Source organism: Oryx dammah, unplaced genomic scaffold, assembly GCF_014754425.2.
Source record: "Oryx dammah isolate SB20612 unplaced genomic scaffold, SCBI_Odam_1.1 HiC_scaffold_2, whole genome shotgun sequence".
Lineage (NCBI taxonomy): Eukaryota > Metazoa > Chordata > Mammalia > Artiodactyla > Bovidae > Oryx > Oryx dammah.
This window is the reverse complement of record NW_024070186.1, coordinates 88,539,258-88,564,837: the sequence shown is the minus strand read 5'-3', so window position 1 is coordinate 88,564,837 and position 25,580 is coordinate 88,539,258. Positions and strand designations below refer to the sequence as shown.

Here is a 25,580-nt window from a genome sequence, read left to right as displayed (position 1 = left end):
AGAAAGGAGATGGAGAAAAGGAAAGTCATAGAAGAGATAGGGTAAGAAAGGAAGAAGAGAAAGTGAGGGTTGTTTTACTCCCTGATACATAAATCCCAACCCACTCAAGGTTCCCACTCAAATGGAGTGACCTCAGTCATCCTCCCTGTCCACACATCCTCCCAGTTTCCCCAGGCTGGACTTGGCAGAACCAAGGGGAATGGAATGGGGAGTCATACACAGAGAGATTTCAAGAGAAGAGCTAATTGGGGCTGATGACTGTAGGAAGAGACGGGGGCCAGAGCTGGTCTGAACTGCCCAGTCCTGTGAGAAGGGAAGAGTTAGGTTGAGGGAGCACCTGATCTGAAGGACAGAGTGGACGCTGAGATAAAGTTTAGGTTGGGTAAATATGAGGTGATGGGAAGACACTTGCAATGTGCACTCCTCCAAAAGGCAATTAGAAATGTAAATCACAAAGAAGTCTGAGCAAGAAGGAAAAACTGAACCCAGGTGCGCAGACACAGGTGAAGAATCTTCCTCCTCCACTGCGTCTGTGCTGCTCGCCCACCCATTCTTCTGATCCAAGACGCTGACCCGGGGATGGATACCTGAGTACCTAAGTGCGGCACATGTAACACACAGATGTGTGACGAACAAGCAGCTCCTTCTAGGTCCTTTAGGAGCCCCGGAAGGGACGGTTCTGCAATGGCCCTCCCACAGCCCTTGGATGGAGAGCTTGGACCGTACCTTGGATGGAGAGCTCAGCAGACATGGAGGCCTTCCCTGACCCATTCACCACCATGCACGTGTATACTCCCACGTCATCTCGGGTGACATCGTGGATTTCCAGGACTTGCATCCCGTTCTTCTCGGACATAGACACACGAGCGCTGGGCTGCAGGGGAACATCTCCCTGTGGACGGCACAGGTAGCTTGGTCAGAGAAACTGCTCACCTTTCAGCTCTGTCCTGTGTGCTGCCAATCTGCACGGGACAGACGCCAGGCACAGGCAGCAGGGCCCTCTGCTCTGGGCTCTGTCATCATGCTCGGAGAGCAGCCTGAGGGCCGCCCAAGGACCCTGACTCTGCTGTATGGATGTGCTGTGGTGTTCCGTCCAGCCCAGAGCAGGTGCATGGAACCTGTTTGAATGGAGTCCAAGTTTGAGGTGGAAAATTCTACATTCCTCACTTTAGTTCTCCTGTGCCTCCCTCTTCCTTTTATAGATGTTCCAGGGTCAGAACAGGAGAATCAGGACACAGGGAAAAGGTGCCCATTGCTCATTTTTATCCAGGAGTTCCACCCATGAAAAACCTACTCTCCTTGGCTTTGACCTCCTCGCTGCCCTGTTTACACCCACTCCTGTCCCTCTCCCCTGCTTCCCCACCTGTTTTCACAGTGTCTAGCCCCAGTGATTGATAAAGCACTCCCATGTGGAGTCTCCCAACAGTATTTTGAGGTTGGTGGCATTTTCTCTGCCTCACAGAGAAGGAAACCCGGGTTCTAAAAGACCAATGTCTTGCCCAGCATCACATGCTCTGTGAATCAGGGAGCGATGGCTTGAAATCAGCCCCAGACTTCAAAGTCCACTCTCTTGACATGGTCAGGTCTGTCTTGGCTCAGAAGTTTTATGCTCGTCTGTGAGTGTGTGGATTACAGGACATTGTGGGCTGAGTGACAGGAAGAGTTATGTGCACAGGGGCAAGAACAGGCAGGGCTACCAAACACAGGAGAAACTCGAGGGCCATCTACAGTTGTAGTGGCAGGGACTGATTGAGAAGACAGACTCCCGCTAGCCCAGGGATCTCACCCAGATTGAGGGCAGACAGAACCCTACCTTGAGCCAGGTGACCTGTGGCTGGGGCCGGCCAGTGATCTTGCAGGAGAACCGTCCCATCTGTCCTTCTCTGACCACCGCTCGGCCCAGCTTGGTAGCAAACTTTGGTGGACATTCTCCCCAGATGCTAGGACGGGTCTCCACGGCAGGGGCTGCAAATCTGTCCCTGGGTAAAGATCAGCAGGAAATTCTCAGCAATGCAGATCCTTTTCTGCCTGTCCCCACCCAAGTCACTTAAGATGGGCTCAGAAACCAGCAAAGGGAAGCCTTCCCAATTCTGTGCCTCAAATACATTCCTGGAAAATATCTATGGCACCAAAACCTATTTCCCCTACCTCCTGAGCATGCGGCTAGTCTTCAGTTACTAGCCCCTTGAATTTGTGCTCCTCCTCCTGCTCAGTTACTCACTCATGCTCAACTCTTTGTGACCCCATGGACTGCAGCCCACCAGGCTCCTCTGTCCATGGGATTTTCCAGGCTAGAGTGTTGGAGTGGGTTGCTATCTCCTACTACAGGAGGTCTTCCTGACCCAGGGATTGAACCCATGTCTCTTGCAACTTCTGTGTTGGCAGGTGGGTTCTTTACCACCGAGTCACCTGGGAAGTCCAGTGAATTTAGGTACATCTGAATTCTACTGGACTCTGGCCAAAGCCTAGGTTTCGGCCAACAGACTGTGGACAGAAAGCAGAAGCACTGTGTGCCACTTTTAGGCTGGACCGTCCAAAACCTCCTATGTGATTCTCTTCTGGCTAGATGCAGAGAATTCTGCCGAAGAGATGATGGAGCCACAAAACGGAAGGAGCCTGGGTCCCTGAAATTTAGTTGGAAGGTTCTCCACTTGTCTGAGAAAATATGAACTGATTTGGATTGAGTAAGAAAGAAACTTTCCTTGTGTTAAGCCTTTGTGATTGAGGGGCTTGTTTGTTACAGCAGCCATTTTTACTTACCCTTGCCAATATAGGTTTACTCGCCATAAGAAAAGTCACATATTGATTGCCTCTTCTAAGTCTGCTTATTTTAGGTCTTCTGACTCTGGTCTTGGTTATTAGAGACTCCTGCAGACTATCGCCATATAGCCCACTTCCATTTAGTTGGATCAAAGGAGCAATCCACAGAGCCACAGGGTCGGGAGGGCTGTGTGAATGACATGTCACATCCCAGTAGGCTCCAGCTTTAGTTATAACCTGGGGTGCTTGAGAAAACTTGCTCCCCAGGCTGTTCTGTCAAGGCGACAGGAGCCAATCCAGCCCTTACCCTGGGTTGAACACCCCAAAACTTACCCCAAGGCTTTGGAAACAACAGGCTGGCCAGGCTTCTTCACAAAGCTCCCTGCAAGTAGGAAACAAAGAGAAAGGCTTGAAGAGCCAAGGCTGAGCTACCAACTTGGAGCAACAAAAGTCAGGGAGTCAACAAGGAGGATGGGGTGAGATAATGATGGTAACAGTTCACCCTGATTGAGCCTGTACTGGGTCAGACCACCTATGGTGGTCACTTTACATGTATCATTGCATGGATTTCCTGCAATAATTTAAGGGGACTGGTATCACATCATCCTTCTATATTTTTTAAACTGGTGGGAAAAAATGAGATTCAGAGATGTGATCACCCCCTTGAGTCACAGAGCCGGTAATGGTACAAGCAAGCATCCCAATCTGCCTGTTGTAGAACACGCCACCATTCGGCTGAGCAGTTACATGTTCTTGGACCTTCCACTTTGGGGATGCCCTGTGGAAATCAGGACCTCTCCAGAAAAGGAGCCAACTGAATGGAGCAGGCAGAGGCAAATGCATCACTCCTGCCGAGTCTGTTCCCATCAGACCCAATCACCGCCCCACTCAAGGCCCAGCAAACAGCAGTATCTGTCCAGCGGGAGCAAGCAGATCACTGGAGAGGGGCTCCAGTGAAGCCAGTACATCCCAGAACCTGCACCAGCAGGACAGTGGGCACTGCTGGTCCTGGGTGTGGTGCTGCTGTGCTGGGTAGGAAGCAGTTAAGTAGCAGACCCAGATGACTGGTGCCACCTCCTTTATCTAAATGCTGCTGCTCGTAGGAACAACTCACAACGTGACCAGGAAGTGGCGACAAAGTGGTTGGGGTATTTTTGAGGAATGGGGAAGGGGAGAGGAGGAAATTTTTGAGATGACAATAGGCTTGAAAGGTGCTCTCTTTTTGTGATAGGCTGGGAATGTTTATAAGACTCCACCCAAAGCACTCCTGGAAAGGGTAGAACTCATTCCCTGATAACAGCAGGCAGCTGCAGTGAGAGATCGGCAGGGGGTTTCCTGGAAAAGGGGAAACTCTTAAATCCCCGCACGGATCACACTTACATGAATGCATAGGAACAGAGGAGTGGAGGATGAAGCTCATGGCTGAGTCCTTTCCTCAGCTGTATCTGGTTTAAGGTTATACCAAGATCTCAGTGAAAAAGAGTTAATAACGAACAGTGGAATCACATTCATATCGTCGTTCCATATGGGTTGGCAATTGTGGTATATGTGCTTCTTCTTAATATAACTATTTAGTTAGCTGGGAAAATACTACACATGGACATCACCAGATGGTCAATACCAAAATCAGATTGATTATGTTCTTTGCAGCCAAAGATGGGGAAGCTCTATACAGTCAGCAAAAATAAGACCAGGAGCTGACTGTGGCTCAGATCATGAACTCCTTATTGCCAAATTCAGACTTAAATTGAAGAAAGTAAGGAAAACCACTAGACCATTCAGCTATGACCTAAATCAAATCCCTTACGACTACACAGTGAAAGTGACAAATAGATTCAAGGGATTAGATCTGATAGAGTGCCTGAAGAACTATGGACAGAGGTTCATGACATTGTACAGAAGGCAGTGATCAAGACCATATCCAAGAAAAAGAAATGCAAAAAGGCAAAATGGTTGTCTGAGGAGGCCTTATAAACAGCTGTGAAAAGAAGAGAAGGGAAAGGCAAAGGAGAAAAGGAAAGATATACACATTTGAATGAAGAGTTCCAAAGAATAGCAAGGAGAGATAAAGCCTTCCTCAGTGATCAATGCAAAGAAATAGAGGAAAACAAAAAAATGGGAAAGACTAGAGATCTCTTCAAAAAAATTAGAGATACCAAGGGAACTTTTCATGCAAATATGGGCACAATAAAGGACAGAAATGGTAGGGACCTAACAGAAGCAAAAGATACTAAGATGAGGTAGCAAGAAAGCAAAGAAGAACTGTACAAGAAAGATCTTCAGGACCAAGATAATCATGATGTTATGACCAATCACCTAGAGCCAGACATCCTGGAACGGGAAGTCAAGTGGGCCTTAGGAAGCATCATTATGAACAAAGCTAGTGGAGGTGATGGAATTCCAGTTGAGCTGTTTCAAATCCTAAAAGATGATGCTGTGAAAGTGCTGCACTCAATATGCCAGCAAATTTGGAAAACTCAGCAGTGGCCACAGGACTGGAAAAGGTCAGTTTTCATTCCAGTCCCAAAGAAAGGCAATGCCAAAGAATGTTCAAACTACAGCACAATTGCACTCATCTCACACGCTAGCAAAGTAATGCTCAAAATTCTCCAAGCCAGGCTTCAACAGTACGTGAATCGTGAACTTCCAGATGTTCAAGCTGGATTTAGAAAAGGCAGTGGAACCAGAGATCAAATTGCCAACATCTGTTGGATCATCAAAAAAGCAAGAGAGTTCCAGAAAAATATCTACTTCCGCTTTATTGACTATGCCAAAGCCTTTGACTGTGTAGACCACAACAAACTATGGAAAATTCTTGAAGAGAAGGGAATACCACCTGACCACCTGACCTGCCTTCTGAGAAATATGTATTCAGGTCAAGAAGCAACAGTTAGAACCGGACATGGAACAACAGACTGGTTCCAAATCGGGAAAGGAGTACATAAAGGCTGTATATTGTCACTCTGCTTATTTAACTTATATGTAGAGTATATCATGCTGGGTGAAGCACAAGCTGGAATCAAGATTGCTAGGAGAAATATCAATAACCTCAGATATGCAGATGACACCACCCTTATGGCAGAAAGTGAAGAAGAACTAAAGAGCCTCTTGATGAAAGTGTTAGAGGAGAGTGAAAATGTTGACTTAAAGCTCAACATTCAGAAAACTAAGATCATGGCATCTGGTCCCATCACTTCATGGCAAATAGATGGGGAAACAGTGGAAACAGTCACAGACTTTATTTTGGGGGGCTTCAAAAATCACTGCAGATGGTGACTGAACCCATGAAATTAAAAGACACTTGCTCCTTGGAAGCAACCTAGACAGCATATTAAAGAGCAGAGCCATTACTTTGCCAACAAAGGTCCATCTAGTCAAAGCTTTGATTTTTCTAGTGGTCATGTATGGATGTGAGAGTTGGACTCTACAGAAAGCTGAGGGCCAAAGAACTGATGCTTTTGAACTGTGGTGTTGGAGAAGACTCTTGAGAGTCCCTTGGACTGCAAGGAGATCCAACCAGTCCATCCTAAAGGAAATCAGTCCTGTATATTCACTGGAAGGACTGATGCTGAAGTTGAAACTTCAATACTTTGGCCACCTGATGTGAAGAACTGACTCATGTGAAAAGACCCTGATGCTGGGAAAAATTGAAGGCAAGAGGAGAAGGGGATGACAGAGGATGAGATGGTTGGATGGCATCACTGACGCAATGGACACGAGTTTGAGTAAGCTCCGGGAGTTGGTGATGGACAGGGAGGCCTAGCATGCTGCAGTCCATGGGGTCACAAAGAGTCAGATACGACTGAGCAACTGAACTGAACTAAACTAGCTGTGTATGTTTTTCACCCCATAATGTGGGTTTAGTCCTTCTCATTAAATTCTCTTTTCAAGGTTAAAAGAAGTTACAGGCAAATAAAAGGAAAGACCTGTTCTGGGAGGGCTCAACTGACAATTGCAGTCAAGATGCTGGATAACATTGGAGGAATGCCAAGTAGTCAGTTCTTTCAGAAAGTATGTGAGCACAAGAGCATTTTAAGTTTTAAAGTTGCTCTGCTCTTAGACCAGCATCTTCCTTTCTGTCTCTCTAGTCAAAGGAAATGATGCTACAAGTAGGAAAGAAACTTTACAGAGCTGCTCACTGTGGTCTTGTTGGTAATAGCAAATATTGGCAGTGGTGCAATTGTCACATGTTGATAGGGAGATAAGTGGCTAAGTTAAAATGCACAACTAGAATCTTTTTCTGCCACTGAATTATGTTGCAGAATATATGAAATGTTCGGAACTACATTAAAATGTTACATCATGTGCTCCTTAGCACACTCCAGCTGGGCTGTGACCCTCTCCCCTCCACTGAGCTCCCTTCTGACCACCACCTTGCTAAAGCCCATGCTCCAACCTCTTCCCCATCTCACTCAGTAGCACTTGACCCCAGGGCCATCCCCTCCAACACGTTTTTCCTCCAGACTCTCCTGCTTTTACCAGGTTGCCTGTTCTTCCTCAACCTCCTTCTTTCCTGGAACTTTATCACCATGAGCACCTTAGGGCTGTCTTGGGTCTTCTCCTCAGCGCTATGGACTCTTCCCTGGGAGGTCTTGGTCCTATGGCTTTAAATAATACCCATAAGCTGATAACTTCCAAACCATATCTTTACCAGATCTTTGTATCCATCAAAGGTAAGCACACTAGTTCCCATCACATTATAGGCATTCAAATATTTTTTAAATAAATGAATTTTATGAAAAAAGGAACAGCATGCAAACTTTTCTAATCAATGTGATCATAAGCAGGTAAAAGCGAAATAAAATACCCAAACATAGTAAAATGACCCAAACATAAAAAAAAATAAAATACCCCAAAGAAAATATATCCAAATGTTATAACCTCTTATACACATTGTATCCCCAGCATTAGTCACATGTCAACCACTAAGACGCTCATCTAAAATATCCCTGTACTGAATAGATAAAGAAGATATAGGGCGCACGCACACACACACACACACACACACACACACACACACACACTATTCCTCAGCCATTAAAAAGAATGAAATAATGTCATTTGCAGCAGCATAGATGGGCCTGCAGATTGTCATGGTGAGTGAAGTAAGTCAAACACAGAGAAATATCATATAATATATAATATCCCTTATATGTGGAATCTAAAAGGAAATGATACAAATGAACTCATTTACAAAACAGAAAATGACTGATAGAAAATGAACTTATGGTTACCAGTGAGGGCGTCGGGATGAGGGGAGGAGATAGTTTGGGAGTTTGGGATGGACATGTACACGCTGCTACATTTTAAATGGATAACCAACAAGTTTCTACTATGTAGCACAGGGAACTCTGTTCAATGTTTTGTGGCAGCTTAGATGGGAGGAGGGTTTGAGGGAGAATGGATACATGTTATGGCTGAGTAACTTTGTTTTCCACCTAGAAACTATCACAACATTGTGAATCAGCTGTACGCATATATAAAATTAAAAGTTTAAAATAAAATATCTCTGTACCATTCACTGCACTTATAATGCTATACTGTACCACTCATTTCATGCTGTAGTAAAGACTTAATAAAAATTACAGTGATCAACAGATGAATGGATAAACAATATAAGGTCTGTCTATAGACTCTTCAGAGTCCCTTGGACTGCTAGGAAATCCAACCAGTCCATTCTAAAGGAGATCAGCCCTGGGTGTTCTTTGGAAGGATTGATGCTAAAGCTGAAACTCCAGTACTTTGGCCACCTCATGCGAAGAGTTGACTCATTGGAAAAGACCCTGATGCTGGGAGGGTTTGGGGGCAGGAAGAGAAGGGGACGACAGAGGATGAGATGGCTGGATGGCATCACGGACTCGATGGACGTGAGTTTGAGTGAACTCCGGGAGATGGTGATGAACAGGGAGGCCTGGTGTGCTGCGATTCATGGGGTCGCAAAGAGTCGGACACGCCTGAGCGACTGATCTGGTCTGATCTGATACAGTGAAATGCTATTCAACCATACAAAGGAATAAAGTGATGACACATGCCACAACAGATTAACCTTGAAAAATTATGCTAAGTGAAAAAAGTCAGACATACACAAAATATATGATTCCATTTGTATGAAATGTTCAGAAGAGGCAAATCCACAGAGACGGAAAGCAGATGAGTATGTGCTGGGGGCTGGGGCAGAGGAAGGAGAGTGACTGCTCAGTGGGTGTGGGGTTTCTGTTTGGGATGTGATGGAAAGCTTTGGAGCTAGACAGTGCTGATGGCTGCACGCCATTGTGAATGTACTTAATGCCATTGAATTGTACACTTTAAAAATATTTAAATGGCAAATTTAATGTAATGTGTATTTTATCACAATAAACAAAGTTAGACTAAGCATCTTTAGAACTCTTGGGAGCCAAATGTCTTAATCCAAAAGTTAAAATTCCTTTACTCCTTAAAAAAAAAAAAAGAAAATAAAACAAAAATATGGCATTTCCTCAAAGAGTAACAAAGGAATGCTGTTTGGAGGTACTTGTATATCAGAGTAAGAGCAGTTTAAGGTACAATCCAAGGTAACATATAAAGAAGTCAGCTAAAAATGGAATTGAGGAATGCTTATTTTAATGTGTGTCAACACCAAAGAAATACATCAAAGCAAAAAGAGAATTTGGACTAAAATAGCTAAGAAGGTTTATTTATAGGCAAAAATTTGAAGCTGCAAATTGTCAGATAAGGCAAAATTAATTTTGTGAAAGTATGAAAATCTGGCAGAACAGCAAGGTTATGTTTAAAAAAAAAAGTGGAAAGGGGATTAAGGTAGAAATGCCAAAAATAGAAGAGTAAGTTAAGAGAATTGATGAAGACAGGCTAAAGTTAGTGAGAGGGGAAAAAAGGCACTGAAGGTATTTAAACAGCAATTTTAGATTTTTCAAGGATGAGTAAAAGAGAAGAATACTGGCAGGTTTTAGGAGTGAAAAGTTCAATAGTGGAGGGACCTAGCACTTTTTGTCAAAGGCTGACTAGACACAGAGAATGCTGCTGCAAAGGGAAACAATGTGATCATGATGGCAAAAAGAAGAAATGCTTCTAAAAACATGTGGTGATACAATTTATTATCTAAACAGGGTCTCTGGACAATGAAAGGGACATAATTAATAATTCTGCCAGGACAACAGGAATAAATCATAACTGTTCCAGGCAAACCAGGGAGCAGTCACCCTACTTGTAGGAAACTTCAAAGTAGATACTGCTGCTGCTGCTGCTGCTAAGTCACTCCAGTCGTGTCTGACTCTGTGCGACCCCACAGACGGCAGCCCACCAGGCTCCCCCCCGCCCGCCCGCCGGGATTCTCCAGGCAAGAACACTGGAGTGGGCCGCCATTTCCTTCTCCAATGCAGGAAAGTGAAGAGTGAAAGTGAAGATTGCTTAAAACAGTGGTTCTTCACTCAATCAGAACATGTGCTCACTTTTTATAACATGTATTTAGCAAGGTCCCCTGTGCCATGCTGAATTAATATTTGAAACTAACCATCTATCTATATAATTTCAAAGAGAAAACAAATGTAAAACCCTAAGTAAAAGATTAAGGAAAACTAAAAAGAAAGTAAATTATAATAATATTTATTTCAATAAGAAATTTCAATATTGAACATCAACAGATGTTCAAGTGTGACTATTTCAAAATAATATGCTCAGGCATATTCAGTTCAGTCACTCAGTCATGTCCGACTCTTTGCAACCCCATGAATCACAGCACACCAGGCCTCCCTGTCCATCTCCAACTCCCGGAGTTCACTCAGACTCACATCCATCGAGTCCATGATGCCATGCAGCCATCTCATCCTTGGTCGTCCCCTTCTCCTCCTGCCCCAATCCCTCCCAGCATCAGAGTCTTTTCCAATGAGTCAACTCTTCGCATGAGGTGGCCAAAGTACTGGAGCTTCAGCTTTAGCATCATTCCTTCCAAAGAAATCCCAGGGCTGATCTCCTTCAGAATGGACTGGTTGGATCTCCTTGCAGTCCAAGGGACCCTCAAGAGTCTTCTCCAACACCACAGTTCAAAAGCATCAATTCTTTGGCGCTCAGCCTTCTTCACAGTCCAACTCTCACATCCATACATGACCACTGGAAAAACCATAGCCTTGACTAGACGGACCTTAGTCGGCAAAGTAATGTCTCTGCTTTTGAATATACTATCTAGGTTGGTCATAACTTTTCTTCCAAGGAGTAAGCATCTTTCAATTTCATGGCTGCAGTCACCATCTGCAGTGATTTTGGAGCCCAAAAATATCTGACACTGTTTCCACTGTTTCCCCATCTATTTCCCATGGAGTGATGGGACCGGATGCCATGATCTTCGTTTTCTGAATGTTGAGCTTTAAGCCAACTTTTTCACTCTCCTCTTTCACTTTCATCAAGAGGCTTTTTAGTTCCTCTTCACTTTCTGCCATAAGGACTGGTTGCATATAAGGACTGGTTGCATAAGGACTCTGCATATCTGAGGTTATTGATATTTCTCCCGGCAATCTTGATTCCAGTTTGTGCTTCTTCCAGTCCAGCGTTTCTCATGATGTACTCTGCAAAGAAGTTAAATAAGCAGGGTGACAATATGCAGCCTTGACGTACTCCTTTCCCAATTTGGAACCAGTCTGTTGTTCCATGTCCAGTTCTAACTGTTGCTTCCTGACCTGCATACAGATTTCTCAAGAGGCAAGTTAGGTGGTCTGGTATTCCCATCTCTCTCAGAATTTTCCACAGTTTATTGTGATCCACACAGTCAAAGGCTTTGGCATAGTCAATAAAGCAGAAATAGATGTTTTTCTGGAACTCTCTTGCTTTCTCCATGATCCAGCGGGTGTTGGCAATTTGATCTCTGGTTCCTCTGCCTTTTCTAAAACCAGCTTGAACATCAGGGAGTTCACGGTTCACGTATTGCTGAAGCCTGGCTTGGAGAATTTTGAGCAGTACTTTACTAGCGTGTGAGATGAGTGCAATTGTGCTATAGTTTGAGCATTCTTTGGCATTGCCTTTCTTTGGAATTGGAATGAAAACGGACCTTTTCCAGTCCTGTGGTCACTGCTGAGTTTTCCAAATTTGCTGGCATATTGAGTGCAGCACTTTCACAGCATCATCTTTTAGGATTTGAAACAGCTCAACTGGAATTCCATCACCTCCACTAGCTTTGTTCGTAGTGATGCTTTCTAAGGCATATTAGAAGACATAACGAAACAGATGCCTGCACTGACTCATATGAATGTTTGGATTTAAAAGTGAATGATCACACAACACTGTATAGTCATGGAAATAAAGGAACAAAGACATACAGGTGGACACTAGAATAACAAGTAGTGTTAGCAATGTTATTTGTCAACTGTATCTCAATAAAGAGAAAAAAGCAAAAAAAATAGCAAAAAGAAAAAGTAATGTTAGGATAAATAACAGAGCACACATATTATAAAACAAAAGAAGAAAGAGCCCTTTCAGCTGGAGCTGCCATCTTCCGGTAATTCAGCAAAATGACCAACACAAAGGGAAACAGGAGGGGCTGCACGCTCTCTAAGCCTTTCAGAAAACACGGAGCTGCACCTTTGGCCACATACATGCAAATACAAGGGTGATATTGTAGATATCAAGGGAATGGGTACTATTCAAAGAGGATTGCCCCACAAGTGACCGTGGCAAAACCGGGAGAGTCTACAGTGCTAACCCAGCATGCTGTTGGCATCGTTGTAAACAAGCAAGTTAAGGGCAAGATTCCTGCCAAGAGAATTAGTGTGCATATCAAGCATATTAAGCACTCTAAGAGCTGAGATAGCTTCCTGAAACAGGTAAAGGAAAATGATCAGAAAAAGAAGGAAGCCAAAGAGAAAGGAACTTGGGTTCATCCGAAGTGCCAGCCTGCTCCACCCAGAGAAGCACACTTCGTGAGGACCAGTGGAAAAGAATCCGAACTGTTGGAGCCCATTCCCTATAAATTCACGGCCTGATGGGTGTAAAAATAAAGACCTAGACTGTAAAAAAAAGGAATAAAACCTTAAGAGAAGATAACATAGCAAGACAAGTGACAGACCACTGAAGTGGAAAAAATGGGGGGAAATGACTGTAAGTGTGGTGTCAAAACACCTTTCTGCTATATGACATGGGATCCTTGAGACCTCATCTGTACTGAAACGCAGATTCAGTCCCTAGTATGCATAAGTCATTAGCTAGAGCTTCAGCCAGTAGACTGGTGTGTGTAATAAAAGCTAGAACAAAACTTGAGCCTTAAGAGAAAGACAAAGTGCTTCAAAGATGGGGGAGGGGACATTCCGGTGCAGGGCCTGCTGAAGATCCTGAATTTCAGTTTAAAGGTAGAAATCCTTGCTGGAAGATTTGAAGGGAGGGAGTGATAAAATATGTTTGATTTTTTTTTTTTTTTAGCAGCAACGTGGAAATTCATGGGGTCGCAAAGTGTCAGACATGACTGAGCGACTGAACTGACTGACTGATGTGTGGAATTGGGGAGACAAGTTGGGAATCCATGCAACAGGACAGAGATGATGGGCTGGAATGGTGGCAGTGGGGACAAATGAGCTGGCCCAGCAGGATCTGGTGATGGACTGGCAAAGGGGAGGGAGGGGGGACTTCAGGATGACGAGGTGGCTAGGCTGCCTTCCTTCCCAAGAAGGTTTGTGTTGTCACCTGTCAAGGTCTTAGCTGTGTCTTCCAGGAGTCATGAAAGTCTTGACCCTACATGTTAACAGGCCTCTCCCAGGGGCTGCCTGTCCCTGTATAAGCAGGGGCCTCGCCCCATATAAACCCTACTGCCTCCAATCAGGCAGTGAGCTTTGGAGGTCACTGCCACACCACAGTGCATTCTCCACGGAAGGTACACACGTGCATTATTCTTATACAATGACACTCAATAACAAGTAGCTGACCCTTGAAGAACATGGGGGTTGGGGGCATCCACCCCATGTAGTAGAAGATTCACATACTGCTAATCTGTCTCAGAAATGAAGGAACTGATACATGACTCACCCAAGGGGAGTAAGTTGAAATGACTTGTACAGAACTGGGACTCAAACCCTAGTTCTTTTGATTTGATTATTGTGATCTCTAATCAAAGACAAGCTTTTCCCCACACTTAATTAAATGAAAATACTATTTATTGAAAAGAATCCATGTACAAGTGGACCCACACATTTCAAACCTGTGTTGTTCAAGGCTCAGCTGTTCATCCTTCCATAAGGCTAAGGAGGTCATCCAAGGACATCAAGTAGACATTTCAGGAGTTCTGTTTGGATCCCCAGGAACGGATGCACTAAAGAACCAATTCTTCCTCAAGGGGTTGAAATAAAATATTCACCACTTAGAACTACTTCCCAGTCATTGATGGATAAGGTAGTCATATCCTACCAAATGAATTCAAAGGAGTAGTGACCTGAAGTTTCATTCTGGAGGGAGGAATAATTCAATAAATGGCAACCAGTGATCTCTAAGTTGTCTTAAATAAGTACTCTGAAAAGGATTTAGATCCTCTAAAGAGAGAAAATGGCTATTTCCTTTAGAGTCTTCTTTCTGAGGCCAAGACTCCCAGGCATCCCAGCTCACTTCTCAAGAGTTATTTTCCATTGTGATTCCACCCCCCAAAACACCAAGCCAAGTAGCAGGCATTCCCTTTAGTACTTAAGTCATAAAGACTGATTTTATAAAAATTTATCAGAAAGGAAATAAAGAGAAAGTCACCTCTGGTTTGAGCCCCTCTGTATTTGTGGGTCTGATGTGGTGGGAGTAATTTGGCTGCAACTACTATATGGATGTCTGTTCAGAAACCACCCAGTGGGCAAGTGTAGTGTATGGGAACGTTATTTTAAGCGTGGTTCTGCAGAAATTCATTGTACTAATAAGCAACCCATTTTTGCTTGGAATCACACAAAATGATGGTGTATCAAACATGGAACATGTGAAAAATCTGTGATCATGTGTGGTAGAAACCCATGCATTCCGAAAAATAAAAATAAGTTAGAAGATTCATGAAGCAGAAATAAGCACATAGTATGTCTGTCCTTCTAGCTGTGGCTAAGGGGAGCAGTGGTCTGTAACTGTCTTGCTATGCTATCTTCTTTTAATGCTTCATTCATTCTTGTTTTTTTTTTTTTTTTTTTTTTACAGTCCGGGTCTTTATATTTAGACCCATCAGGCCATGAATTCATAGGGAATGGGCTCCAACAGTTCAAGTTCTTTTCCTTTCACCTGGAGAGCGACATGAAGTATGAAAATAGAAGACCAGTGATGAAGGGCAGAACTGTCCACTCATACTCTGGGATGGATATGACTCTACAAACCACCTGGCCTCATGCTCCAGACCTGCCACGGTCTCCTCCCAATCTCTCCTTCAGTTTCATTTCCCACTATCTCTGCTCCTGCCCAGCCCTCCACCCCAGGCCTTAATTCTCTCCACTGTTCTCCCATCCCTATCATCAGAATCAGACTCTGCCATCCAAATGGCATCCACCTGACCTGCTCCTCCAGGACGAACCAAGTCCTTCCTCCACCAAGAAGACATCACATGTTTCAGCCTCTAGAGATCTCGTCCTCCTCTAAGCTTACAGAGCTGATGTGCCAATCATTTGGCAGATAAACCAATGCTATCTTATGACTGGGGTTGTGTTTTGACTTAGCTTTCAACATGTCTGGGTCTTATCTGACCAACCAGGTTCTTGCAGAAAGGATCTGACAAAGTATTTTGTCTCCCACACGGCACCACCCAAAGTCAGCACTTCCTAAATGCCTCCTGATGTTGTTGCCTAATCATCACATAACAATGAAATATGAGGTCAAGAAAGTCAGCCTCTTGAGAGCAATTACCAAGTCTCGTTGCTCTTAGATAACAGCACAAAGTTTGCACATGCAATAAAGCTTGATGAATGAAGAAGCGGCCAGGACTACAAGCAACGGGAAAGTATAGGGGGGGTTGGGGTGGAGATGGGAGAGCCGGATGGAGGAGTAAGAGATGAGGAGAAAAGATGGCACCATCAGGAGTAAAAACTGGGCCAGTCAGCGGTGCTGGCATATAGTTAAGGGAGACAAGGATTTGGAAGTCATCCTTCAAGAACAGAATGAGACCAAGTCATTTGTCATCTAACTTTTCCATGTAGCAAATACGTGAGCCCTCTGCCAAGGCACTCTTGACACACAACTGTTTAACAGTGAGACTGCAGGGGCAAAAAGAATAATTTTATCTCTACCACATTTATATATTTAACTTTGATGAGATAGAAAAGGACAAAATTCAGAGCATTTTAATATTCTGACTAGGTAAGAAAAAAAATAGGGCATGTACACCTAGAAAAGGGAGAGTGATTGGAGGTGTTATGGACTGAAAAGAGCTTATAAAGAGTACAAATGAGAAATATAATTACAGGTCTTTAAAGAAGGTAGAAGATTTAGGTAAAAGAAGATGGTATGAGAGAACAACACAACAAAAGGAGAATCATAACAGATGTTCTTGAGGAATAGAGTGATTGAAAACTCAGCCACTGCAAATAGACACAGTCTCAAAATATATATTGTCATCAATCTAATTCAATGTGAAAATGAAACGGATCTGAGAAATCTGTTCCCGAAAAAGGGTAGTAGCAAAACATAGTGTAAAAGATTTCCTACAAATCCAAATATCACCAGATAACCCTGGTGTCAGCGACACCAGCGTAGCTAGGCTAGTGGTCACTAAGGCCACTCTTGCCCCTTAAACGCCATGACGTGGGGTCACTCTCCCTTCTGCTGCCACATTCTGGGTGGCCTGCCACCTGGCTCTGTTTCTCACACATGGTCTGGGAGTACTTAATTCTACTAAGTCATATTGGTTATCTATTTGCAGTCTCTTTCCAGCAGGAGGTAACCTCCGAGAGGGCAGGGAGCCTATCTGAAATGGGCCTGGCCCAGAGAGGGACAGAGTGAAGCGCAAGGCTGTGGATAGAGGGACACACTCTTAGCTCTGGGAGACATGCCAGGATGAGGCATGTGTCTTTGCTTTTCAACAGAGACAAGTGGAGCAGCCTCAGAAACCATCACCTACAGGGCCTTCCCGCTTAGGACTGGAACCGCATCATCCGCTGTCCTGATTCTCAGGCGTTAGAATTTGGGCAAGAATGACACCATCAGGTCTCCTGATTCTCCAGCTTGCTGACTGAAGATCTTGGGACTTGTCAGCCCCCATAATAATGACAGCCAATTCCTTGTCGTGAATCTTTTTATACAACATATACATATGATCTGGGCTTCCCTGGTGGCTCAGAGGTTAAAGCGTCTGCCTGCAATGCGGGAGACCTGGGTTCTATCCCTGGATCGGAAAGATCCCCTGGAGAAGGAAATGGCAACTCATTCCAGTATTCTTGCTGGGAGCATCCCATGGGCAGAGGAGCCTGGTGGGCTACAGTCCACGGGGTCGCAAAGAGTCGGACATGACTGAGCGATTTCGATTTCACTTTCACATATGATCTATTCTGTTTATCTGGAGAACTCTAACATAGTAGGCAGAGGCACAGGCCTACTGGTTCTCAAAGTGTTGGACCCAGTGTGCATCAACCTAGTATCAACACCACTAGGAAACTTTTAGAAATGAAAACTCTTCAGCTCATCCTACAGCTGCTGCTGCTGCTGCTGCTAAGTCGCTTCAGTCGTGTCTGACTCTGTGCGATCCCAGAGACGGCAGCCCACCAGGCTCCACCGTCCCTGGGATTCTCCAAGCAAGAACACTGGAGTGGGTTGCCATTTCCTTCTCCAATGCATGAAAGTGAAAAGTGAAAGTGAAGTCACTGAGTCGTGTCCAACTCTCAGCGACCCCATGGACTGCAGAACACCAGGCTCCTCCATCCATGGGATTTTCAAGGCAAGAGTACTGGAGTGGGGTGCCATTGCCTTCTCCTCATCCTGCAGCTACTAACCCAGAAACTCTGGGGCAGCGCCTAGCAGTTTGTGGTTTCAGAAGCCCTCCGGGTGATTCTGACGCATGCTCACCCTTGAGAATCACTCATACTAGGATAAATACTGGAGAAGGCAATGGCACCCCACTCCAGTACTCTTGCCTGGAAAATCCCATGGATGGAGACTGGTGGGCTGCAGTCCATGGGGTCGCAAAGAGTCAGACACGACTGAGTGATGTCACTTTCACTTTTCACTTTCATGCTTGGAGAAGGAAATGGCAATCCACTCCAGTGTTCTTGCCTGGAGAATCCCAGGGATGGGGGAGCCTGGTGGGCTGCCATCTATGGGGTCACATAGAGTTGGACACGACTGAAGCGATTTGGCAGTTGGCAGGATGAATACATCACATCTGTAATGGAATTCTTCCTTACTGCTTAAAGTGTGATCTGTAGACCAGCCACACAGGCATCACCAGTGGCTGGTTAGAACTACAGTGCCAAAGAATGCTCAAACTACCACACAATTGCACTCATCTCACACGCTAGCAAGTAATGCTCAAAATTCTCCAAGCCACGCTTCAGCAATATGTGAACCATGAACTTCCAGATGTTCAAGCTGGATTTAGAAAAGACAGAGGAACCAGAGATCAAATTGCCAACATCTGTTGGATCATCGAAAAAGCAAGAGAGTTCCAGAAAAAATCTACTTCTGCTTTATTGACTATGCCAAAGCCTTTGACTGTGTGGATCACAACAAACTGGAAAATTCTGAAAGAGATGGGAATACCAGACCACCTGACCTGCCTCTTGAGAAATCTGTATGCAGGTCAGGAAACAACAGTTAGAACTGGACATGGAACAACAGACTGGTTCCAAATCGGGAAAGGAGTACGTCAAGGCTGTATATTGTCACCCTGCTTATTTAACTTATATGCAGAGTACATCATGAGAAATGCTGGGCTGGAGGAAGCACAAGCTGGAATTAAGATTGCCGGGAGAAATATTAATAACCTCAGATATGCAGATGACACCACCCTTATGGCAGAAAGTGAAGAAGAACTAAAGAGCCTCTTGATGAAAGTGTTAGAGGAGAGTGAAAATGTTGACTTAAAGCTCAACATTCAGAAAACTAAGATCATGGCATCTGGTCCCATCACTTCATGGCAAATAGATGGGGAAACAGTGGAAACAGTGAGAGACTTTATTTTCCAAAATCACTGAAGATGGTGACTGAAGCCATGAAATTAAAATACGTTTGCTCCTTGGAAGAGAAGTTATGACCAACCTAGACAGCATATTAAAAAGCAGAGCAATTACTTTGCCAACAAAGGTCCATCTAGTCAAAGCTATGGTTCTTCCAGTAGTCAGGTATGGATGTGAGAGTTGGACTCTAAAGAAAGCTGAGGGCCAAAGAATTGATGCTTTTGAACTGTGGTGTTGGAGAAGACTCTTGAGAGTCCCTTGGACTGCAAGGAGAGCTAACCAGTCCATCCTAAAGGAGATCAGTCCTGTATATTCATTGGAAGGACTGATAATGAAGCTGAAACTCCAATACTTTGGCCACTTCATGCAAAGAACTGACTCATTTGAAAAGACACTGATGCTGGGGAAAATTGAAGGCAGGAGGAGAAGGGGAAACAGGATGAGATAGTATCAGTGACTCAATGGACATGAGTTTGAGTAGACTCTGAGAGTTGGTGATGGACAGGGAGGCCTGGCGTGCTACGGTCCATGGGGTCGCAGAGTTGGACATGACTGAGCGACTGAACTGAACTGAATTGGTTAGAACTGTAGGCATGTGCGCAGCACTCCAGAGCTACGGTACCAGAATCTGCGTTTTCACAAGGTTCCCCAGGTGATCTGGGTGCCCTTGCATTCGCGTTAAACATGCCTAATGGTGGGTCTGAGCTGTTCTGAGGTCGGATCACCTCTGGGCTGACCAATCTGTTTCTCCCTGGGTTCCTGAGCTCAAGTCCTTAAAATTAACCATCTATTGCTTGAAATGATTTAAGTGACTGTCTGGTCCCTGAGACACAAAGGGCCTTCTCAGAGTCACAGCGTGGGATGAGGGGCATATCTCCTCATATCAGCCCCACTCCTCCCTCTACCCCATGCCCGAGGTTCACACTGTGGAGTGACTGCCCTGGACAAGCCACCACCTCGTTTATACCTGTGGGCTTCTTTTCTCTTTTCTCCACGTAAACCTTGTTTATCCCTATTCACATGGGAGTTTCTAGAGCTCTGCTGTCTGGTATGGTAGCCATTAGCCACCAGTCGTTACTGAGCTCTTGAAATACAGCTGGTTTGAATTAAGATGCGCTACTATGCAAAATATGCTGCAATTGTTAAAGAACATAAAATATCTTAGGAATAATTTTCATATTGATTATATTTCGAAATGATAAATCTTGAATATATTGTATTAAGTAAAATATTTTATCAAAATTGATTTCAACTTAAAAAATGTTGCTACTAGAAAACATAAGATTACACATGTGGCTCACATTTTATGTGTGCTAAGTCACTTCAGTCTTGTCCAGTTTTGTGCAACCCGCCAGGCTCCTCTGTCCATGGGATTTCCCAGTATTATATAGCTGACCCTTTAACAACTTGGGGATTAGGGGTGCCCATCCTCCCCACAGTGGAAAATCCATGTATAACTTACAGTCAGCCCTCCATACACATGTGGTTTCTATGTATCTGCAGTTCTACATCGCAGATTTAACCAATCTCAGGTCATATAGTACTGTAGTATTTACTACTGAAAAAAAAAAATCCCTGTAAAAGTGGACCTGCAAGGTTCAAACCTGTACTGTTCAAGGATCAACTGTATTTTTCTGGACAGTGTGGGGCCAGAGAACAGGCCATGGCCCCTCCATTAGAGAGAAGCTCCCAAGGGGGCAGGCATCACATCTCTCCCTTGCTCTACACCAAGCTCTGTGACAAGCTGTCTGGAGGTGGGTGAGCGTCAGGGCTGGCTACACAGACCCTTTCCAGGGTTCAGTCTAGGGTTTAATTCCACTGCACAAGGTCATGAATGGTCCTGTCATTAAGATGCTTGCCCTCATGGGAGATACTGCATATTTCTTGGCCCTGGTTACCAAAGGAAATCAGAGGAGAAAGCTTCCTCTTCCACTCTTCATGCAAGGATTTCCCTCTGTAGTTCTTAGGATGTTAATGCCAGGTTTGAATCACAAAGCTACCATTTACTGAGAGCCTGCTATTTGACAGGGCTGTGTTGATCCTTACACAGTCCATGGGGCAGCCATTAGCATCTGTTTCTGGGAAAGGAAATGAGGTTTGAAAGGTTAATTTCTACATAGTTAGAAGTTAGTGGAGCTAAAATCCAAGACCATTGGATAACACTGTCAACTAAACTTCACCATTAGGGGGTTTAAAAAGCTCCACATATGAATCATACTCTTAATTCCAGAAGCTCTGCTCTTTCTAAATATGAAGCATAAGTAAAAAGCATAGTACATGAAGCTGGTGAGAAGCAGGGGGCGCTGCTGGATTCCCTTTGGGCTAGCATAGCACCATTGACAATTTATCCATGGCATATAGGACCAGAGTGGATTCTTTTAGGCCTGTGGTCTATGGGGTGGTCCCAAACCACACATGGGCCAAAACTGGCCTTTGACGTAGAAGCAAAAGGGAACACAGGGTCATTCACATTTAAAGAGGCTGTGGCCTTTAGTTATTCTCTATCTCCTAGTGTTAGAAAGAATAAAACATCTTCAATGGTCTCCCCAAATTAAAGCCAATGGGGAGGGGACAGGGTTGAGAGCTTTAGCGTTTTCCCATTCTGTTAACAGCTCTCCTGCTTTCCTTCCCCCTCCCCAAGTACCATGACCTAATAAAACTTTTCCTGCTTAGTTGAGACATCAGGTCTAATGTCCTCACTGATGGGAATCAAAAAAAAAAAAGGGTTCATGTGACCTGGGTTGTATATAGCTCCCCAGGTGGCGCTAGTGGTAAAGAATCCACTTGCCAGTGCAGGAGACTCAAGAGACATGGGTTTGATCCCTGAGTCAGGAAGATTCCCCTGGAGAAGGAAATGGCAACCCACTCCAGTTTTCTTGCCTATAAAATCCCATGGACAAAGGAGCCTGGCGGTCTACAGTCCATGGAGCTGCAAAAGAGCCAGATATGACTGAGCACAGATTACACTCCTACCAACTCCATTCCTTTAAAATGGATCATAGAAAACAAGGACTAGTCCAGGCTGCAGAGACCAGAGAATTCAAACCCTTTATTCTGCAGAAACAGAGATACGGAATTTAAAGTCACACATTTATTGGCAAAGGTTGGGACCAGAACCTCAGACCTCTGATTTCTCATTTTCCCAGTTCCAAATAGAAAATCAGAAAAGGGATGTTTTAAACATTGCTGTGTCCCCACCCAAATTCGTATATTGAAACCCTAATCCCCTCCACTCTCACCCCATGTGGCTATATTTGGAGACAGGGCCTTTGAAGACATGAGGTCATAAGGTCAATGAGGTCATAAGGGAACGGCCCTAATCCAAGAGGGCTTCCCAGGTGGTGCAGTGGTAAAGAATCCACCTGCCAAGGCAGGAGACGCAAGAGCTGAGGGTTCTATCCCTGGGTCAGGAAGATCCGCTGGAGTAGGAAATGGCAACCCACTCCAGCAAATTCCATGGGCAGAGGAGCCTGGAGGGCTGCAGTCCGTGGGGTTGCAAACAATTGGACAGGACTGAGTGACTAACACATACACACTCCTAATCCAATAAGGCTGGTTATCTCCACCATCAGAGGACACAGCAGAAAGGTGGCTAGTCAGAAACAGAGCCTTCACCAGAAACCAAATCCTGCTGGACCCTGAGCTTGAACTTCCAGCTGACAAAACTGTGAGAAAATTAATTTCTGTTATTTAAGGCATGCAGTCTGTGGTATTTTTTTATGGCAGCCTGGGGTGAGTAACACATGAGGATAAAGTAATTTTTATCTGTGGGCCTTAACTCAAGTTTGGGCATGAAAGGTGCGTAATGTAGGGGAAAACACAGGACCAGAACTGGCCAAGATAGGGGCCATTCAGAGAGTGACTAGGGACCACTTTCCACATGGAATACCCCAGCCCACAGGTACTGGAAGGCCATTAAAAAGAATGAGTCAATTAGTTGAAGAATTTGGGGAAAGCATCCAAACTATGCATACCCTGTTCTGTGAAACAGCCTGTCTGTCCTTTCATGATGCAAGCAAACAGGAAAAACATTGCCCTGGGTACACCTCTCCCCCTTCTGAAACCTTCTCTGGCACATAGCGTCCCTTGAAATCCAGGTTGGGAGGGCTGTTTCCTGAGAGAGGAGAAAATGAGTCTGACCCTCTGGTTTATAACCCCTTAGGAAGGGTGGAGGGACTCTTGTTATACTTCTGAGGGTCTGATGAACGCTCACATCCTTTAAGATGTCAGGCCCTTAAGTAGCAGCCAGTGGCCTGAACTGGAAATGTTCTCACTGGTGGAGTGTTTTTAGCACGTGGGAGATATACCAGCCACAAAGGAATAGTTTTACTTACAGCCAAATGTTTTCCTGGAACTTTTGAAGTTAATAAAAGATTTTTTAAGTACAAAGGAAAAAGAACAACAACAAAATAATCAGTGTTAACAAGCTGGTATGTTTATCTCCTGTATATTTTTTTGAGTTTTACAAAGCTTTTTATGATGGGCCTGTACTACTTTATAACGATGATAATAAACATTGTTCATTCTCTAAATAGTTCAGTATCACATGCCAGGAAGTTTCCTAGATGCTGGAGATACAGCAGTAAACTGATAAAAATCTCTCTTCCTCTAGAGCTTCCAGTTAGGGGGTATTTGGAGGAGGTAGTAAAATAGGAGACAGTGATAGCCCTGGAAGGAAAAGTTGAGGTGGAGTGGGAGGATGGAGAGACCTGGGGATGAAACATCAGAGAGGGTTCTCCAAGGAGGGGATGTCTGAGCAGAGATCTGAAGTAAGTGAGGGGCCAAGTCAGGGGCAGGGCTGCGGAAACAGCTCTTCTTTACACAGGGAACAGCAGGCGAAGGCCCTGAGGTTCTGCTCAAGGAGCAGAAGGCCAGTGAGACCACAGTGGAGGAGCGGAAGGAAATGTCTGGAGAGCCAGGCAGGAGCGCACTGGGCCTTGTGAGGCCATGATGAGGAGTCCATCCAGTCTCAGCCTCAGTGTGAGAGGAGCAAAGGGAAGGCTGAAGCTGGGGAGTGAGGTGACGTGCAGTCTGGATGCCTCCCGTGTTCCAGGGACCACATTTCCCCCATCAGACGACAAGGCCCTGAGTTCAGGGATCTGGGGATGCTCTCTCTTGTGGGTTCCTCTCCAAGAGAGGGCTGAAGCAGGAGCTGCAGGCCACAGGAAAGTGACGCCTTCTCTCTCCCCAGGGTTTTCACCTCCTGGGACTCACCTTCTACTGTCAGCTCCACGGTCACCTGGCGGGCACCACTACCATTAGTGGCTTCACAGGTATACTTTCCCTTGTCCTCTTCACGCACAGCATGAATCAAAAGGCTGAAAGTCCCCCGGGTACCACAGTCCAGCAGGAAGCGGCCCCCGCTGGTGATGGGTTGTCCGTTTCTGTGCCATGTCACTTGGGGCTCTGGGTAGCCCCGAACCTTCAAGGAAAAGAAGAAAGGGTGAGAGCTTGTATATAAGGAGTACTTCCTATGTATCAAGCATTGTTCTGGGTACTTCATATGTATTAACTCATATAATCCTCATAAGCAGCCCATGAAACAAATACTACTTTCATCTCCATTTTAGAGATGAGGAAATTGAGATGCAGAGTTTTGGTAGATTTCTTGAGGCCTTGAAGATATAAAGTGGCCAAGTCAGGTATCCTGGCTTCAGAGCCCACCACACAGATGTCTCTCAAGCCTGGTTGCATGATTAGAATCACTGCAGGAGATTCAAAGCAAATACTAGTGCCCAGGTCCAACCTTAGACCAATTAAATCAGAACCCCAGGGGTGGGGACTAAACATGGGGATTCTAAACCAATGCTTCCCACTCTAACAAGCAACAGATACTTCTTAAAAATGCAGATTCTACTTCTGTAGGTCTGGGGTGGGCCTGAGATTCTGCCATTCAGATAAGCTCTCAGATGCTGCTGAGGCTGCTGGTCCCTAGAACTCACCTTGGGTAGCAAGGTTCTAGATCTGAGCTGCCCAGTTCGGCGGCCACTAGCCACACATGGTGACAAGGGGCTTGAAACGTGGCTGATCCTGAGTCACACCGTAAGTGTAAGTGTAAATTACACAAGCGGCTTTGAAGAGTTAGTATGAAAAAAGAACGTAAAATGCCTCGATAATTTAGAAATACTGATTACATATTGAAAAGATAGTAACTTTGACATACTGGGTTAAATAAAATATATTGTTAGAAGTAATTTCACTTGTTTCTTTTTAGTGTTTTAATGTAGCTACTAGGAAAGGTATACCTACATATGTGCCTTGCTTGATGTGTCTATCGGGCAGTGCTACCCGAGACCACTCTCTCTACGAATTGTTAGCAGCTAACATCTTCTGAGTGCTAAGTGTTAAGAACTTTTCTAAATACTTAACATATCTGAGCCTCATAGCAACTTGTTCAGAGAAAAGATGTTTCCCCAATGAGGAGGAAATGCAGGGAGAGATAAGTTCCAAGAAAAGAAATCACTTTGAGTTTCAGAGAAAGTTCCCCAAAGGCCCTGAAACCCAAGAAATTCAATCAGCCCTTCAGAATGGATTCCTCTTCAGAGGAGCAGGGCTCAGACTGGCCCATCAGTGCAAGCCCTGGGACCCTGAATTGGGGGATTTTAGCATTGGAAATGCACAGAAGACATCATAGAACCCTCCTGAGAAAGAAACTGTTGGTGTTGCAAATAGGTGGCAGCACTAGCTTTTACACACGTATCCACTTCCAAGACAAGAGAGAATGGGTACAGA

General features: G+C 44.7%; 1 protein-coding gene and 1 pseudogene across 5 annotated transcripts in view; one reads left to right on the top strand and one right to left on the bottom strand.

The window, feature by feature from the left end:
• The window catches only part of MYLK (myosin light chain kinase), a 195,697-nt gene that overhangs the window by 120,333 nt on the left and 49,784 nt on the right, over nucleotides 1–25,580 (bottom strand). For all 5 annotated transcript variants that reach the window (XM_040250388.1, XM_040250400.1, XM_040250401.1 and 2 more), the window contains exons 3-6: nucleotides 24,063–24,270; nucleotides 3,094–3,142; nucleotides 1,814–1,979; nucleotides 727–892 (exon numbers count right to left, since the gene is read on the bottom strand). In XM_040250388.1, coding sequence (XP_040106322.1) covers nucleotides 727–892; nucleotides 1,814–1,979; nucleotides 3,094–3,142; nucleotides 24,063–24,270 — 589 coding nt within the window. The remainder of the gene's footprint in view (nucleotides 1–726; nucleotides 893–1,813; nucleotides 1,980–3,093; nucleotides 3,143–24,062; nucleotides 24,271–25,580) is intronic.
• On the top strand, nucleotides 12,255–12,725 carry LOC120870679 (annotated as a pseudogene).